Source organism: Dufourea novaeangliae, unplaced genomic scaffold (genome assembly GCF_001272555.1).
Source record: "Dufourea novaeangliae isolate 0120121106 unplaced genomic scaffold, ASM127255v1 scaffold89, whole genome shotgun sequence".
Taxonomy (NCBI): domain Eukaryota; kingdom Metazoa; phylum Arthropoda; class Insecta; order Hymenoptera; family Halictidae; genus Dufourea; species Dufourea novaeangliae.
The window spans coordinates 4,453,146-4,472,919 of NW_015373988.1; the positions used below are offsets into that span (position 1 = coordinate 4,453,146).

Sequence of the window (19,774 nt, forward strand, 5' to 3'; positions counted from 1 at the left end):
AGATTAAGCAGAATTGTGCACAATGAAGGACAACGAATAATTAAAACTAGCTACTAATTAGAAAGAATCAACATAACATTATATCTTTTCATCAGTAGGTACTCAACAGAATATAAATTCTTTTTTTATAATTAGTACAACATAAGATTATCTTCTTAGTGCGATTAATTAATAATCATAATAATTATCACTATTTGTTATCATAGCGTTATCATACATTGAATAAAATGAACCATTTTGAGAAATATTATCAGTAGACTGCTGATTTCATGCACTTATCGTAAATTATAAATGTGTGAAACACAATACAGTAAAACATTTCTTGAAGATTAGTATGAATTACTTTACTTTGGACCCATAAAAGTCTTGAGTAAGCACGACAACGTCGAATATCTGAATAGGTACTGTATGCGTGACTAAACCTTTGCATTATGCGATTAAACTTATAAGCGGTAATTTACACTTTCGTCTATTCGGTCGAATTAAGATAGCATAGATAGCACACGATGCCTAATTTGAAAATAATTTTGTAATTCAATAGCCAAAAAGACATAGAATCCATAAATATTTAAACAAACTGTTAATTCTCTAGATTTCTATTTATACGAATGAAGTTTATTATTAGAGAAATGATTGTTCCATTATCCAAAAATTCTTTTGTCCAAACACTTACCTCTCCTTATTATTAGTTCAGACACGGAAGGGTCTATCGTATTCAACAAAATTTTCACATTCGCCTCAATCGATCGTTGTTAACATTAGTATTCACGGAATTACTACGATTGCTCCGCGTCACGTTAACCATCCGGACAAATTGTACGATATTTTGCTGATCGTTAGTCGGTTGTCTGGCGTCGATTGGACGCATAATGAGAGCCGGACCTTTATCACGCGAGTTTACTCCATTTTATACGTGCACGATAGGATGTTAATTTATTAACGGCCGGGGCGTATAATTAAAGGCAGCGTTCCGTATCAACGTGCCCAGTGATTGAAGCACGGGTATTGAAGTAATTAGCTGTATCGGTGATTTCGCGTAATTGCATTCGCAGGTCAAAATCGATGGTAGTTGGCCGGACTCCCGAGATATGTACACCGATGCCACGGTAGAATCTGTAACTCATCGGATTGTACTGCTAAGCGTTCCATTGTGCCGTGTATTTGTGAGTTTCGATATAATTTTTAAAACCACCCACGTCGACCATAATATACAAGGTGTATTAAAGTCAAACGCTGAAACTTTACTAGTAATACACTGTGTATATGAGCAGAAAGAATTAAGAAAGGAAGTTTTATACCAATACAACCGGAAGCTCAAAGTTTCGGTTCGAATAGGGTAAAAGACCCAAATACTGACACTGACATTATTGCATAATTTTTGTATTAGTTGACCAGAAACATAAGATTTTAGTTGTATTTATTATTATTTAATATGTTTCAACGAAGAAAAAATTTGTTGTAACTTTCTCAACCTCTACTTTTGTTTATAACTTCATTAGTTTAAGAAATATATTTCGAAAGCTATTAAACGTAAAAAGTGTTCGAATGAATTGTTGACATCCTAATTACTATCACTTATTCAAATACTGTTACCTCATATTACCTAAATACTAGACTACAAACTATGTTAAAAAATGTTTTCCAAAGGACCGTTACGGTAAACAGGCTTATTACAGAAGTTTATATCTGGTGCCACTTTTTCAGCCTTTTCTTACGCGATTATTTTTTACTTTAGCGCGGCGTGATTAAAGGATCGCGTGTGTATTTCATGCACGAAACAAAAGGGAATTACATTTCGAATCGTATTTTTCGCGGGTGTTCCCCGTCGTTTATTATGCCGGCAAAACTGCGATTTTTCACCGGCGGATTTGCAAAACGCTTCTGTATCACCCTATAAATTTGTCGTGTAAACGCGCGTGTAAACATGCTTGCAAATTCACGAACAATACCGAACCGGGGGGAGAGGGATAAACTTGTTTTTGAAAATTTATCCAAAGGACGGGTCACTGGGGAATTTATAAATTTACGCGGGAATTATTCTTTTATGCGGACGATCGTGAATGGTGCCGTTTCGACTTTCCATTTCCTTTTTACTGCGGTCCGATATATACATTTTTCCGTGTGCCGGTTGCGAGGTGGTAATTCAATGGTTTAGAACGTGAGATACTTTAATTAAATATCGCATCGCCGTACCATTCGTGAGTGCATTCGACCTGTTCATGCACAACTGTGTTACGGAAGGTAAGTCATTTAAATCGACCCCGCGAATAATTTCGAAACCGTCGATGATACTAAAAAATGTTACAGATAAAAGATTCATGGTTTCGACGAGGAAATAATTTAATGTGAGTAGTATTTTCGTACATGGGCGCGTACACGACATATTAAGGTGAAATTTGTTTTTTGAAATGGGATTACATATTTTTTAATGTATTAATTAGTACGTCACTCCCTATGAAAAATTGTAGAGTCATATATGTAAAAAAATTATTAATTTAGGAGATATTTTAATTTCTATACTGCGGAGTGGTATTCAATTTCAGTTCCAATATGGCGGACGCATACGAAAATCAAACGAATGTCACATTAATTGTGCGTTATATATTAACGAGTTCGAAATTTGGGGGAAGCGGCGTTAAATGAAAATGAACCCTCCCTGCTCAGAGCCGATAAGGAGACTGGGTTCCTTAGATTAAGTGGATTGGAAGTTAAAAGTTCGCCGAAAGACGCCTAACGTCATAACAACGTGGGCTACTTCGACTCTCCTCAAAACTTTCATGAAAGTCGACCGGGGACGTTGGTTCTCGTTCCCCGGCTGTTCCTACGGAGCTCATTATCATCCAATAAGCATGATAAAACTTTTCGGTCGAATAACAAAACGCCTCCTGTTATTTTACCGCGATTCGCGTACTAGAACCGCTGATGGAATCGATTCCAAAATGTATTCAACAGTATCCGCATTTACCTCGTATATCTGTTTTCAAAATTTTCCCTGAAATTATACTAATAATACTAAACTTTGAATAAAATATCTATATGATAGATCGAAGAAATATTAGGAGAAAAAGTTTAGAATTACGCGTAGAAATGTGTTTTATCTGTTTTCAATATTACACAAATACACGAGGAAGATTATTAATATGTTCACATATTGACTTAAATAATTCTTGTTCTGTCTATACAGGGTGTCCCAAACTATGTGTAAGTCCTTGAAAGAGGCGATTACTGGGATGATTTGACACAACTTTTTCCTTAGTGAATCACCCCTTGCAAGGAAATGCACTTATTTTGGGACACCCTGTAGTAGTAACTTCTTTCATAATCTGTGAAACGACACTATGAAACTTTTTCTACTCTCCGTGGTGGCCATTTGAGACACTGCCTATAACAAGAGACTATGAATAGCTATGAACAATTTGAATATGTTGGTAATAATATATTTTCGAAAATATTTTCTTGACACCTTTTTATCACTCTATGGGGTAAAATGCCCAAAGTTCGATGTTTTTTCTTGTGAACATTTTTCCAGGTGTTTACAAGGTACAACTTCCACTCAAGTTCATTTTCAGTTTGGATTTGATATCCAGTGACTTGCTGTAGCTTGTCAGTAATTTCTATTGTACAATCATCTTCGCATAATTCTCCTAGTTTGTAACCTCGCACAAAGATATATAAACGACACTCAAATTTTCACGAGCACAGCGAACTCAAGCGTTTAGTCAGCTTGTAAAGTGCAAGTAGTATTAGCAGTATAAGCGTAATAAGCGTAAGAAGATTCGTAAATAAGATTCCGTACTTTTCGTAAATAATTAGCGTAAATAAGATTCCAAACTTACAAAGTAACATATAGTTAATGATCGGCACACGTACGATAACGCTTAAGAGCAGAAGAGCAACTTTCGTTTCGATTTTCGTTGAAAGTCATTAATATGCAGCCCGCTAGAACGTACGAACGGAAAAATACACCAAACAACAATATCTCGGATTATAGGCCCAACAACGAGGAAATATAAATCAGGCGAATGCGGACAGAACTTGAAGATGCAGAAAAATATCCACGAACGGAAACACTGAAAGCTGTATAAATCTGTAATTACCCCATCGTGTTGCTTCCCGATCAATGGTTTCATTAAACAAAAAAGAGAAAAATAGAGAGACACTGAGTTAATCAAGTTCGAAACAACTGGTTTCCTTTCAGTGTATTTTACTGTGCTGTCACGAGAAAAAACCACATCGTCGAATGTCTGCAGTGCGGAAAACAACGAAATCTTGGCACGAAAACTGTTTGGATCGGAGAGAGGTGAATAAGCGATGATGGGTTTCCACCACTCTCTTGAGAGAATGACGGCTCGAATCGCTTCACACATTTATAAAGACAAAGTAAATTTTCACTAAATAGATACCTACAGATTCATAATCTTTCGAAATCATTTAGGTTTTCAAGAGCATTCGGTCTTTTAATACTTACAAGATCTCTAAGACTGTGAATAATTCAAAACGACTAAGATTCACAAAAATCTAGAAAATTCGATAATATTAAAAATTAGACAAACTTAGAACTACTATCAGTGAATAAGTCTTCGAAACCTTTTAAAAAAGAACAGTTTCTTAAAAATTGAACCAAGTAACCTGAGTTTTTTCTGAAGTTAGAAGGATTAAATGATGTGTCAAAAATTTGTTGAAAAAGTTGTGAATAGTCGGAAAAAAGGTCACTTTGTACAACTTTTTTATCTGACTGTAATGAAAATTTAATAAATACATTTCGATGATTTATGTCAGTTATACACATGCTGAAGCTTTTATTGAAATAGGTCGATACAGAAACGAGCGACAGAAAGATGTAAGAATCGTAAGATTTACAACAGTTGTATGTAAAAAGACCCGAAAAACTGAGATTTTCATTTTTTACCGTGTGTATCACATACTAACGTTAACTAATTTCGATGAAATTTTCAACATGCATATAACTAAAATAAATCTAACAAATATATTTTTTAAATTTTCATTACAGTCACTATTTTCTTCGCCATTTCCACGAATCACAACTTTTTCCAAGTTTCCATTACACATAATTTAGTAAACTAATTTCTTCTAATTTCACAAACAAACTCAAGTCACTTGGCCCAATTTTAAAATGTCGAAACCAATATATAATTTTTTAGACAATCAGGAACTTGTGTTGTTTCAACAATATTAACTCTTATTCTCCAGCACGCTCTATCATTTTTAAAAATGGAAAAGCTAAGAAGTTTTAAACAGAAATTTTAAACAGATCACTAAGATCCATAGATTCTAAAGACATCTGTATTTTGTAGTAATGTGTTTTTCTGAGGATATCTGCATTGACATTCTTTCCTTTTTTTTTAAGATTCTTGAGAATATCTGTATTGAGCAAATATCTGAAGCGATTCGAGCTTTTCGTGTATGCTCGACACGATTCGGAGGGTCTTCAAACTGTCACAATGAATAAATACACGTGGAAAATCGACTCACCTGGCTGACGGTCCTGTCCTTTAGCTTGTCGAGTGGCAAACGTTCCTTGACATAATGGAGGTTCAAGATCTCCTTGACGCGTTGCTTGTCTTGGAGGATCTGCTGCACACCAGGTTCCTCGAGGGCCGCGTTGCTCGGCGCGAACAGCGTAACCTCGCGCAGGTGACTTATGGTGGTCATGATCTCCTCGCCGAAATCACGGATCGTCTCGTAAAACTTGTACACCGGCCCGTCCTCCTTTTCCTGAATGTACAGAAGAGATTTCTGTTTATCGAGCTCGGGGGCGCAGCGCGAACTGATTTCTACGTGGGATCGTTAATAAAACGAAAATGAAAGAAAGAAATGATAAATGATCGTAACGAAAGAGGAACGAAAGAAGATGGATAATCACGGGTTCTTATTGCGAAATTTGCGAAGCTCTTTGAAATAATTTCGTTGATTATTCCGTAAATGTGTATATATAAATTAGATTTAACGAGACATTTACTTTTTGTTTTTCATTATTTTCAGGAATGAACTTCGCATATTTTGCTGTTGCGCGAGGATGACAAATAAAATGCTCACAAGGAATTCAGGAGGTGGTCAAATTGAAAACACAAAAAGCTTCAAGCTTTGAACACTTAACTCGCGGTCCTCGATATAAAGGAAAAATTCGGAATACAAGGATATAGTTGTGGTAGTTCATCGAAATCACCGTCGATGATCGTTCCGAGATACGAGGTACTTTTTTCTGATATAGATCGATATTCAATGTGAACTGTAATGAACGTTGTACAGAGTGATTCGCGCGATTGGGACTGGCTTCGTCTTTTTTTTGACGTGATGTTGGATGCTAATAGTGGGAAGCTTGACGGAGTTAATGCATATTTGCAAATGTATAATATCTATAGTCGGAATAATCGTATAATAAATTGAATATTGCTATAATGTATAGGCACTTCTACACTATCAAATTATAGGAGTTTTCATTACCACAATAATTTACCAAGCATTTTGAAACTTTCGAAGTTACTTTTATGGTATATAATCTCAGGTTAACACTAGAATAATCAAGTCCGTCAAAGAACGGATTCCAAATGTCTCTAATGTCTGTGCTTTTGTTGGAATTTATGTTGACATTTACTACATTATACATTTCACATAACACTATATTGTATGATATATTATACATATCAATGTATTATGCAATTTAATTTAGCATACACTCAACGCTGGCAATACTAGCGGTAAACCACGTGATCCGAAGCTGCGTAGCATAAATAATTCCATCCAGAAAGATTGAATAAGATTCCCGGATATAAATTGTTTGATATTTCTAAAGTGTATTTTGCTTCATACAATTAATTATTCTAAATGTATATCTCTTCGAACAATTGTCTTGGCAATCGGTTCTTCTCCCGTCAATATGTCCTAAATCTTGAAGTCACATACCAGTTTTATCATTATTAAGCAAATGAAAATGTTTTTTCCAGAGTTGACCAGTATAACTTGAGAATTACAATATGTCTGCTCATTTTCAAACGTACTACTGTCGAACGTGACCATAAAGTCAAAACTTTATTTTGAAAAGAACTAGAAACTTCAAAATTAAACATTTAAGGGTAAACGTTACGTTTAGGGAGTGCAGCTCCGATGACCTTGACCTTGACATATGTTACCAAGGACACCCTCTTGAGTTATCTTCAAAAAGTTTCAGTTATCAAACGTTTATTATAAAATTATTAACAGAAAATGATACATTGGTCTTGAATTGTCTCTGACAAACTCTGAATGACTTTTTTTTCTTGGAATTTCTCTAACCAACTATGAAGCATTATACTGATCGGAGTTGGTTGGAGTAACTCGTTGAAATACCTGGTATATGTTGCAAACTTATTTTCCCAATAACTTTTTAATAAAAAAAACGTGCAACGTCTAAAACTTCTTGGAGATTACATAGAAGAGTGCCCTTAACAACATATGTCAAGGTCAAGATCAAGGTCATCAAAGCTGCAACCCCTTACTTTCACAAATTTAATTTCCACGTGTTTAATCAGCCAGTACTAAGGAATCCATACAGATAAAACATTTTTTGTACGATACAAATGAACTTGAATTATAGAGAGTTAATCCATGGAGAACAATTATCTCAGGACCAAAACTTCCTTTTATCAAATGAACCATTTACAAAATTGCTCAAGGATCTTTTTCACCATACTTAAACCAACGAAAATTTCCTCCATCACGTCCATGAAAGAGTTACAGCCCAACCGATTCACGTGAATCACCCTGTACAGTCGACGAGGCCACAGTTTACGTTCGCGAGCCGTCTCTAGATCGCGATCAAACGGATCCAGGAAAAGCCGTGGCACATACGCGAGTGATCGTGGCCTCGAGACGTTACTTCACGTCACATACGGGAGAACTCGTAGATCAAAGTCCCGCTAATTAACAGCCAATCCAGAGATACGGAACGGAAACGAACGTTGTTGACTCTGGACGTCACGAAGTATCCTGCCGTCTCGGAATCGCGCATCTTTATACGCGTGGTCGCCTAATTTTCATGGGAAAAATCCTCGAGAAAACGCGTATTAAACTAGCATTGAGAACGTTCGATCGGATTAAAGATCGATGAGGGTGATTAACGAGCCGGTAATTAGCTGCTGATTAGACGCTCGATTTATCGTTCGCCCCTCGTCCCTCAGCGCTCATCGACCGGATTTAACGACTGAGAACAGAGAAAATAAGAAACACAGAGCCAGGAGACGGATTGAGGCGCGAGTTGTGGCTCCACTTTTTCCGTTTCCCGAACGAATCGTTCCATCGTTTCCTATTTTTCCCTTACGGTGGCATTGAACACTCTTATTGGTTGATTCTTTGATACTGATAGAGTAGATGAAATTATTAATCGATATGGCTAATTGTACATTTTTCGAACAAAGATTGTAAATAAATTATTCTTTAGAGTTATTACGTCGATGTGCGAGCAATGAATTCTGACAGGTGAGCTAGTAATGAAGCGTTACTGTAGATATCTGTCCTCTCTATGGATATCTTTTTATGCGCCATTGTTGCATGAAACTTGGCGATCGGGAGATCGTTGTTAGATTCTCTGATTTTACTTGACAGCCCTGACCTTCAGCTTCTGAAGAAATTTCACATATTCAGTTCTTTAATAAGACCATAAGAACAGTTTTAAATTTGAAGATTGCACGATTGTTCAAATGTGAACACTTCAAGGGTGAAATATAGAATGGTGTTGCAATATATAATATTATTATATATTAACATTATGTAATATATGTAAATATAAAATGGTGGTTACATTAAAATTCGAAGATTGGAATATTATACAAAATAATTCTACCAACTTCTCCGATTTTTTGAAACTACTATTATTCTACTTCCACTAATTTTCCATTAGCATAAAATGCAGAATTACTTTAATAGTTTACTGACAATACCTATATTATTGTTTTCGTAATTCCGTCTTACATGGAACGATTCGTTTGCTCAACCAACGCCACTTCCAGTCATCTTCTCGTTAATCTGCCTTCCGTGAGTTCGTCGGTTCATCGACGGACCGGAAGTGGCGAAAGGAGGAAGGGTAGGATTAAACGGACATTCGCGTCGTTACGGAGAAACAATATTGACACTTAGAAGGATATAACAGGAGGGAAGCTACCCCGGTTTGCTCGACGATGGACAAGAATCGTAGGGTAAAAAATGTCATCGAACTAACCAACACAGAGAAGCGGCGAGTGGGAATTTCTAATAAACGTATACTGGCCTACTACTAAGGTATTATCTGCCGCGGAAATAAACGAACGAGAGAACCCTATTACAAACAACGTCGAGCCTTGATTGAAAAGGTTAAATGGGCAGAAACCGTGGGAGAAGGGGTGGGGAGGAAATTAAAAAAACAGACTGCTCGAATTGAAAACGTCTCCAATCACCGGAAGGACCCTCGTTCTGTTTGCCACAAGGCTGTTCCGTTAATGAAGCCAAAAAGAGTTTAATTAGAAACGTCGATCACGGCGACGTATTTATGAACCTTAACGGCGTTGCATAAAACGACTTTACGATTTTGTTTAATTATCTCGTGGATCGATTCAAGTAGAGCATAGACTGACAGCAAATCTTGTATCTATTATCCAAGTTAGTCTATTATTCAAACGCTCCATTCATTGAGATTTTACCTGAAGTTTTCAAGTCTGAGTCGAAGAATTTCCATCGTAATTATTTCAAGATTTTCCTTGTAACAATCACGTTTGCTGTTCGAATCTTTTTGGCTTTAACGTTATTCCTTACCCTTCGCTCAACCAAAAACTGTGAGCCACTCGGATCGAGCAGAACGAAACGTCCTTCCCTATGCTTGTTTGCTCTTAGACGATCAACGTCGCAATTACATCTAAAGAAATTAAATCTAGAAAGTCAGATGCAGTAAGTACAGTCGGTTCACAAGAAACGCGCCAACGGAAGAAAAAAGTCCCCCCGTTTCCTGGGACAACGATTGGGAACCTTTGTCTATCGATCTTCCATTAGATTGCACCGAACTATTCGCGCGTTTCATCGAAGTAAAATCTTATATTTTCTGTTCGTGAATGATCACGATCGTCCACGTGGATGAACAAAGAGTGTCCCCGACTGTTCTTACGGGCTCCACTACCTTCTGCACGTTCTCTAGAGAAACCAACAGAAGCTTGGACACACGACTAAACAAAACGAACCGGCCGATCTAGAATCGCCCATTCGACTGTCGCAACGCAGCGGAGACACGCGTTACTTTGTCCGTAAAAAGGTTTTTTTTTTTTTTTTTTTTTTTTTTTGGTTGAGTGTCGTGTGTATTCTCTGATGAGTTCATTTAATTAAGTACTTACGATGCCCTATACGACATGCAGAGTCCAATAGAGACATGCAAAGCACCACAGAATAACATCATTGAGTCAATATAAGAGTAATAAACACATGTACACAATTGATAGAAAATTTTTTCGTTCGGCAATTGGGCTCGAGAGGAAAAGGGACTCGCGAAGATTTTGCTCTATTTTTTTTTTCTTTACTTTGCTCGTTCTTCGAGCGAATTCTATCTACCTTGTGTTCCTTGTTTTCAGAGAACGCCGCCAACCGGCACAATTGATATCGTTGTTGTCTCATTGGGAGCTGGTTTCAATAAAAATATGTTCGAAGCAACGCGTTCGAGCCAGGTTCAGTGCAATGGTTTGAGTAATATCGACTTTGTGATACAGTATTCCCTCTTTGTAGCGCACGGTATGGAACTGGCGTTGCGATTATAAAGAGCAGTGGACACGATGCTATTACAGACTCCTCTCGATTATTGTCCTGAACTCGGGTTCGCGTCGGGACAATAATCTTATAGGGAGAAATACTTCAGACCCTCGTAAATTCGTTTTTTGCTCCCTCAGTGGTGGGGATAACGCCTGGACAATAATCGTGTAGAACAAGTCAGACGATAATCGAGAGGAGTCTGTATAGAATCGTTTCATTGATGACTCACTTACTTTATGATCGTGATAGATCGTAATTAAAACACTATTGTAAGGTGGGAATACTGTATAATTACTACGTTTTGAAGAACCAAGTGGTGAGAGCCTTTATCAGTATTTCTAAAATTTAGGAACTTGTTCCCATTTTATCTCCCATTTCATGATGAGCAAATTCATTAGAAGAAATACGAGGAAAAATTTAATAAGTAGAGAGAGAGTTGTTTGTGATGATTCGGAGTTTTAGATGCAAGATCCCAGGAATGGGCTCTAAAAAGAAACTTGTTCTCACTTAATGACACGGTTGAAAGTAAGGATAACACTGATCTGATCAGATCCTTTATATATTTTTTACTTCCCAATATACTTCAAAAACGATGAAGGCTCAAACCACCAAATATGTATTTCTATTTTTATCACCATTTATTATGTATCGCACGGCTTGAACGCGTTAAACTACCCAGTGCAGCAACAAAGTCCCATTACTTGACATAACAGGTGCACAATACGGTCTGATGTAAACTATTTTACAAAAGACACTTTGTCTACCTGTCGTATGGATATACAATAAATCATCGATGAGTGTTCAAAGGCTCTTCCTCACTGAACATTAAATATTTCATAAACTAATAAAGATATGCGGTTGAAACAAATATCATTGGCTTCAGAATTCCAAACTCTATTGCTGTACTAAACCTCATTAAAAAATCAACGTTATACCTGGGGATCTTGTTAGTGGGGAGGAGCCTTCGAGCACTCATCGACGATTTACTGTATTTTCTGCAATTTTTTTTGTGCTTACAAAAAGTTTTGTATGCTCTCATTCTCTTAATTTAGCTCCAGCTGACATTTTTTTCAAACTAAATTAACCCTTTCAATTTGTCACTGATATTCAACAAAATAACACAAGAAAATTAAACACTATTCCATCAGAGCAATTTTCACAAAATCTTCCAACGGATTATCCGACAATTACAAATAATTTATTCAATCTCTTTCAATCGATTATTTGCAACTTTCTTGCCGCACCACGGTAGAAACGAGCAAAAAAATCTTTTAAACCGGACCAGGCCAGAGACACGCGGAAGATCTATCTATCGTTGTAAGACACGATCCAGTAGGTGTATCGTAAGTTAATAAAAAGAAATCGTATTCTTTTTCCACGGTGGAGCAAATCAGACGAGAAAGGCTGTTGAATTATCGTTGATCGCCGGCGATAATTGAAATTTTAATCGAATCGTTGGCTTCGACACATTGGACGGAAAAAATCGTTTCAGGGGAACACGGTGGCACTAGAAAGATAGTGACAATAGGGGAGGAGCGTTACAGTGTAATTGCTTCCCTTCTTTTGTTCCACTCGACTGCCCGAACACACCGTGTTTCGATCTCGGTGTAACGGTGTTGGACACGTGGCCGATAGTAATTTAATATCGGTATGCAATTAAACGCTCGATTGCCAGATATCGTGACAATAAAAATCGTTATCGCGATAAAATCGATCACTAGTGTCTAGAGGCGAAATCAATTGGCCGCTTAAGGTCGCTCATCCCCACCTTACGATTGTCCACAATTCTATTCGGGGAACAGAAAGAATAATTCACTTAGTGAATTTGTGCCAGAGAATGATAATTTTATTATCTGGACGATAACTTCTGTAACAATGAGTTGTAAACATTTACACAAATTCAGATTTTTGTTGTCTTGAACGAAGAAATTATAAAAAGTCGAAGCCAATTTCGATCATAAATAACTGCGATAGATTCGTTGCCTTAATTAATTATCACCGCGATAACGTCCATTTTCAAATTAATAAAAATTCATCGTGACTTTAGGATAATACTCGTAATACCTCGAACGAAAACACTAAAGAACGTGTTCACTGTTAAATTAAAACCATCGAGAACCTTGAACTTAGGTACTCTCGAGCACCTAAAAAAAAATCGTCGATCACGGGGACTGTTGGCTATACAAAAAAGATTTTCAGGGAAACTCGATATCGGGTTGCTATTATATTGTATGTATCTGTTTAACGGCCGCAAGACGTCTTCTCTGTTCTATCATTTTTACGCTTACTCTTGCTGTCGGAGGTTTCTCACCCCGACGTAAAGCCCTGTAAACAGTCTTATATCACATAAAATATGAATACCTTCGTGGATCACGCCGTGAGCGTCGCGAACGAGATCGGCCGAGCAACGCGCGGCGATCAATCTTACCGATAACATCGTTGCTCCCGGTAATTTTCGATACAGGAAAACGCGCGTGCGCACACGACTGGACACGTGGATGAATCGTTCGGGATCTACAATCTCTGGGTGCGATTTAAACGACCGGAAAAAGAATCTCGGACTCGAACCGCTTTTCCAAAGGTTGAACTGGAAGTGTAGGTGCTCGGAAATCGCTCGAACTCGATCGATTCGACGAAACGAAATTCGTTCTCGATCATCTTGTCAGCCGTCTGTCATTTTGTTCGAACGAAAACGAACGAGCCGTCGGAAAATAAGGAGATTCCCGTGCAAAATCGTAGGGAAGAAGTTCTGCACGTTTGATGTCTCGCGCGTCGATCGGATAGTCTCGTCGCGACATTTAAATCACACGTCGCGGATCCATGATCCGGAAGGTAGGTGACTCTTTAACGAGTCCTTTTTTTCGGTGAAGTATAGAGAGTCGAGCTACGAATTAAACGTACGTTGTTATGATATTATATTATATAGTATCTTAGGTAGTCTATTTAGCGATAGATCAGGCGTGATGAGATGATTCAAAAAGGGGATGAATGGCAACAGCGTTCATGATCGAATGCACTGATTTCATGTCTCATGAGATATCGTGATTTATGCCGTATTTTCTGGTTTTTTTTTCTATTTTTTTTTTTTTTTTTTTTTTTTGGACGAGGGCGACTATGCTTTCTCTATTCATGACTGGAATGTGTCGACGAAGGATCTCCGCGATTTCGTCGACGAACATCGTGTACCGGTGCTCTCGTCCTTGATAACATGCGACATTCAAGGGAGCTAACAGTCAGAGGCTGGCAGTGCAACGTGCAGTGCGTACTCTCGCTAGACACTGGCGATTTACAAGGAAGATTTCATTCAAAACTCTGCCATTTACTTAGCTTGTATACGAATCGGAGGAGGAATATTGGTCTTCTTTCATTGTGTTTCGATCGTAATACTTTGGAACACGCAAACGGTGTGAAAATTCTTATTGAATGGAAGACTTTAAATAATACACGGGGTGGGACTGCAGATATGGGGTGGACCTCGAGCTGTGTTACCAACTTGATGGGCCTGATTCTTTTAAGGAAAATACAATTTTCTTCGTGTATTTTATGGTTCAGTTATGAATTCAATGATTTATAAAAAATGAACTAAAATTAACGAGGCAAATTACAGAATTTATATAAATTTACTGTAGTGATTTTTAAGTCAGGAACTTACACCCGAACTGTGATAAGTTGAATATAATTCGAAAGAAAGATTACATACATCTAGTGTAAGGTGACCTGATGATTTAGGTTGCAATGTGGGACATGTTCAAAAAAAGGTCCCTTTTCTGAAATCACTATTTTCTTATTTTATGACGTCTACTGTAGAACATTTGCTGCAACAGTAATTTTGTGCCACTGCGAAAATGTTAAAAAAGTTACATACCCAATCTGGGATAATTTTCAATACGTTACAAACAACTCAAATGTGGGATAGTCCCGCCTAATCCGGGTCTGGTTACCTTAGTCTAGTGATTTCTTATAAAAGTATATAGTGATTGTAATGATTTCTAAAAGAAGTCAACCTAAACCTTTACAGATACTGCAAGACAATTTATGTAATTAACAATTACTTTCATGTAAATTCGAGTTATATTTAACAACTACAATGGAATCACTCCGTGGAAGCAGAAGAAAATTGTATCTTCATTTTAACATCTCTAGAGGCGCAAGTGGTAAAACTTCCCGTGGTCCAATTTTCAAATACAGACTACTATAAATTAATATTCAACAACGGGTATATACTCGAAGCGACAATAATTGCTACATATACATATAATTACAATGTGACTATTTGGATGAGTTATCATGATCTACCAAAAAAGGGAATATATTTTGTTTATGTTAATACTGCCTCTAGACAAAATTTGTTTCAAAATCGCGGTTGGGTACTGATCGATGGCAATATACAAAGCTTGTGAATAAAGGGGAGGAGAATATATGTATGTAAGAAAAAGTCTCTTTCAGCGAAGCAGGATCCATCGTTCACGGAATTGACGCTTTTTCCACGCGTATTCTGGGGAATCGATCGAGATACACCTTCACAACCGCAAATCTTCCTTGCAAGAAACGACGGTGCATTCCTCAGGCAATAGCTAAGAGTTCATTCGAGCGCTGTTTCCAAATCACCAAAAACGTCTGTTCAAAAAAATCGATCGTAATTTTCAACATTCTCATCATCGCTATCTAACACACTTGATCTAAACTAGAAATCAATCGAAAGCTGTGAACATCTCTAAAAGACTTTTCTCGTCTTACGAAACTTTAATCCTCACGGAAAGATTTGCTACAACATTTTCTGGAAGCTTTCGATGTTCTATTCTATTTTACTAATATCTAGCTGAATAATCCTATACCTTTTTTTAGGTGCTTTTGAAGGCATAATATTCTTTTTCTGTGTTGTTTCACTGTTCATAGACTAGACATTTCTTCTGTTTTGATGCATAGAATAGGTTCGTTCATTTGAAATGGTTTTATGAATTTCAATGATCACATTACTTCTGTTCTAATTTCTGTTATTTTGAATATATAGACGTTTTGGAATTCTCTTGCGTGGTATCATAGAAAATATAGAAAATATTTTCTACTGTTCACAAAATAACTGGTGGTATTTCTTCAGAAAAATGATTACTCGTGGAAACATTTAAAGATTCGAATTCAAAACTGAAAATTCGATTGCCTCCTATCGACTTGCAATTTGTAGACTACAAATAATTAGACGAACAAAAAACGAAAAATTCACAAAATATGACAATTACATCATGAATAGACTGCGAAAGTTTCTGCAAATTCACAATTTCAGATAGTAATGTCTAAAACTTAACGTTGCTACGATAACAGTAACACATAAATAATATTAAATTGCAGTAGAACCATTATTTTATTCCATTTTCTAACTTAAAAAATAACCATTCTCAGTCTCGCCACGAACCAAAAAAAGAACGTATTTCTCAATAATAAACAATTGCCCTCTAATAACTCTTACAAAACTCGTACCATTCTATCAAAATGTTCTTCGCAAAATCTCAAGATAAAAAAATGTATTGCAGAGTATGCAGGACCATTCAATTATTTCTTATCACTTTTCCCCTTATACTCAGAATATTCCGTCGACATAGCTCGAGTCAGCTACACGGACACACGAGTCCCCGACAGCCACAAGCCCGTGCTCCTTCCGCGGCGAAGCATTTTTCGTTCAAAGACCCATTTCCTTTATCTTCCCGATACTTATTAACCAAATATTCCACTTAACGTGGATAAAATATTGTGCAACGGACGGGACGTTTCACCGGAGAACTCGCTCGATAAACCGCCTCTATCCCTCTAAAACGCGTACCCGAAACACGTTTCTGTGCCGAGGGGGTGGAGGTGGATGAAAAAAAGGACCGTCGCGGAGTATGGAAGCGCGATTACCAAAGGAACTTTTTTCGGTGTATCGGAGGAAGCGCGGCTAACGGGCGTAGAATGAACGGCTGCATCGAAATGAGATTTTTTCCCCGAGGCTTTTAAACCGTCCTTTCTCGGGCACGGCAAGCAATAAGGCTCCGACGCTTCGTCATGTCGAAAACGCTACCCACCCCGTATCTTCCCTCACGCACTATTTTTTTCCTCCTACGATCCTTCCCGCCCATCGGCTTCTTTTTTATTTTTTTTTTTTTCCATGCCCATGTGCAGCTTTCTATTTAGTTTCTGCTTCATTCAATATACGCCGGACTATTTTTATCGGACCGCCTCTTTCAGAGCCCGGTTTAATACTTCGTAGCCTGACGCAATTTCCGGTTCGTCGGATTTGATGCTTCGTGGATATGCTCGTACAGCATTCGATATGAAAATTATTTGTGTTTTGTGTGCACCGTAAACTGGGGTAAGATTTATTCAGTCTATGGGTAACTTTGTCTTGAAGTCAGAAAATTATCATTAGAAACATGTCAGAAAGAAGCAAAATTTTTTCTTTTTTCGTAAAGAGCTGTGATTCACAAACGAGATTATACTTTCACCTCTACTGTAAGGGGGTTAGACCAGTGAACAGATGAAAGAAACTTGAACATTTCTTTTCGCAATTTTCAATATCTAATAATCCTAAAAACATGTATCTAAAATATTTTTTTGAAGTTCCTACAAATGACTGTACTTATATTAACATATTTAATATGATATATTGCGGCGTACTCACGCTAAACTCGCGATTTGCCACTGGTGGATGATAAATTAATACCACTGAGCTCGTTGGAGGATAGTGTATGGTAATATGGTGTGACTTGAATCATTTAACACGACTTGGTAACACACTTAAGCTTCAATAAATGTAACAGAATGTGATGTACGTGTATGTGTGTACTAGTTCTGTGTGCTTTGACTGATAAATTTGTTCTCGTTGAGAATTGGATGTGTAACTGTCTGGTGGTTGTATGTTATTCGTGTAGTGATGGAACATGAAAAATTTTCATAGGTGCATGAGGTAGGAGAAGTGGGGTTTGGCGTATGTATTGTTTTAGGATTCCTGGAAGTTACCGTCGGAATAAAATAAAGAACGATTCTTTGCTAATTAATAATTTAATAGCGTCTTAATAGATAAACTGTCCAAAGATTTTCGGTTCACTGAGCTATTTGCACAAATAATTCTTTTCAGAGCGATACATTGGTCTAACCCCTTAAATTTCGCGGTAAACTTTCCTTTATTCGATTGTGTTCCTTCCCTCGATTTCCTAAAAAAACATTTGTCTTGTTTCTTGTCTACTGTAAATACGAAGCAGCGATCGTTAACTGCAAAGAAGTACCGTGTTCGAAACGACGAAATATTTACGCTGATAACGAATGCGACCGCACGCAGAACTCGGCTACCTGTTCTATCGGGGCTGTTCGTTGCAGAATTAATTTCCACTGCTGCGGGGACAACTTTTACATCAAGCTTCCCGTCGTTTTGTAAACTACCGTCCTCCGTTCGTATTATTTCTTCGGTCGATATACAGTTCCCGGGTACCTGACATTATCAAGGGAAAAAAATCTGATTGAAAACGGAAAATCCGACGATCGCTTTGGCAGAACTGAAATAGTAGAGTTCGACGAAAACGAGGGGAAAAAAGGAACGGGCACGGAAGATTTCTGTTATTTCGTGTATCCAACGAAAATAGGGGAATTCGTTGAAACGTTAAAATTATTTTTTCGTATTGTTTTTGTTATGGAAATAAGAGTAAATATTAACGTATTTAAGAAATTATGGTCGATTCGAATGTGGTACATTCAATTAGTACACGTTGCATACCGGTTTAAATTATATATCCCCATTATTTCGAATACAATATGTATATTCTTTGAAAGCAATAGGATAATAAAATATTCAATGAATTACCATTAATTTTTATGAACAAGAGAGGAGAAATTTCGAGCGAAACATGAACAGTAAATGTGAACAGTAAATACATAATTAATATAAATTAATATTTAGCATTTCATAAAACCAACAATGTATATTTAATACATTTTTATTCGACGAATTTATCGACTAGTTCAGTTGAACTTACGAATTCAATAACTAAGTTATCTTTGTGAATATCATTGACGCCATTTTGTCTATGAACGAAAGTTCTATGCATCAAAACAGTGAAACAATTTCGCTATTGTAATTCGTGGTAATTGAAAAATTATCACCTCGTAAATAAATTATGTCATCAGCATTTTCGCCGTACGTATTTGCTTCCTCGACAAAATTTGTCGCTTCAGAAGTGTGAGCAGAGACGCCATATTTATTAATCTTCTTGGAACATCCCGCGGTCGAGTTATAGAGCGAACGTTTCTCTATTTCTCTCCGGAGCCACGAATCCCGGCCACGTGAGATTTTAAAGAAAAGAAATATCGTCGCATTTACACCTGATGAATCACGGTTCTTCTCGAAGGAGCCGCGGCTCGGAAATTTACGAGTCTTGTTTGTGGAGTGTTGTCTCCGTTCCGAGAACATTCGTAAAAAATTTCTCGCTCTATGCGATTTCTTTCTTCAACTCGAATCCCGGACACGTTATACTTCATCTTTACGACCGGTCGCAGTTCCACGAAACAAGAACGTACAGTGTATCAAAAATTGACGAGCTCCAAATGTTGTTCAGTCGGAAAATAAACTACTCGAACGGAGAATAGAACTGTTACAGTTTTTTTCCGTACCATAATTTGTATAAATAAAACTGTCGTTATTGATACAATTTTTTACTCTTCCATTTTATATATTTTTCCAATAAATTTCCTGAACTTAGGTATACAGTTAAATACTTGAAAATTTTCGTCCGTCATTAGACAATTCATTTGGAATAAAATCCTACTGTTCAAAGTCGAAGAAAACACAGAATAATCCGTAAGAATTATCGAGTTCCTAACAACGAGTTAATTGCACTCTATTATGACACTTCAGTCGAAAACTGTATTGGCAAGTGACGTGTAAATCTCTCTCTTTACGTATTAATCTTAAATTGCTGTTTCTAGGATGCCATAGACATCAATCGTGTGCATGTATTGTATGTTATACGAATGCACGCGCAATCACGGA

The 19,774-nt window shown here is 37.2% G+C and overlaps 1 protein-coding gene across 1 annotated transcript in view; it reads right to left on the bottom strand.

The window, feature by feature from the left end:
- Window positions 1-19,774, bottom strand: part of LOC107187466 (fasciclin-1) — a 198,059-nt gene that overhangs the window by 15,644 nt on the left and 162,641 nt on the right. Inside the window, exons 10-11 of the mRNA XM_015575571.1 lie at window positions 5,495-5,736; window positions 4,098-4,128 (exon numbers count right to left, since the gene is read on the bottom strand). Of these exons, the coding sequence (XP_015431057.1) occupies window positions 4,098-4,128; window positions 5,495-5,736 (273 nt within the window). The remainder of the gene's footprint in view (window positions 1-4,097; window positions 4,129-5,494; window positions 5,737-19,774) is intronic.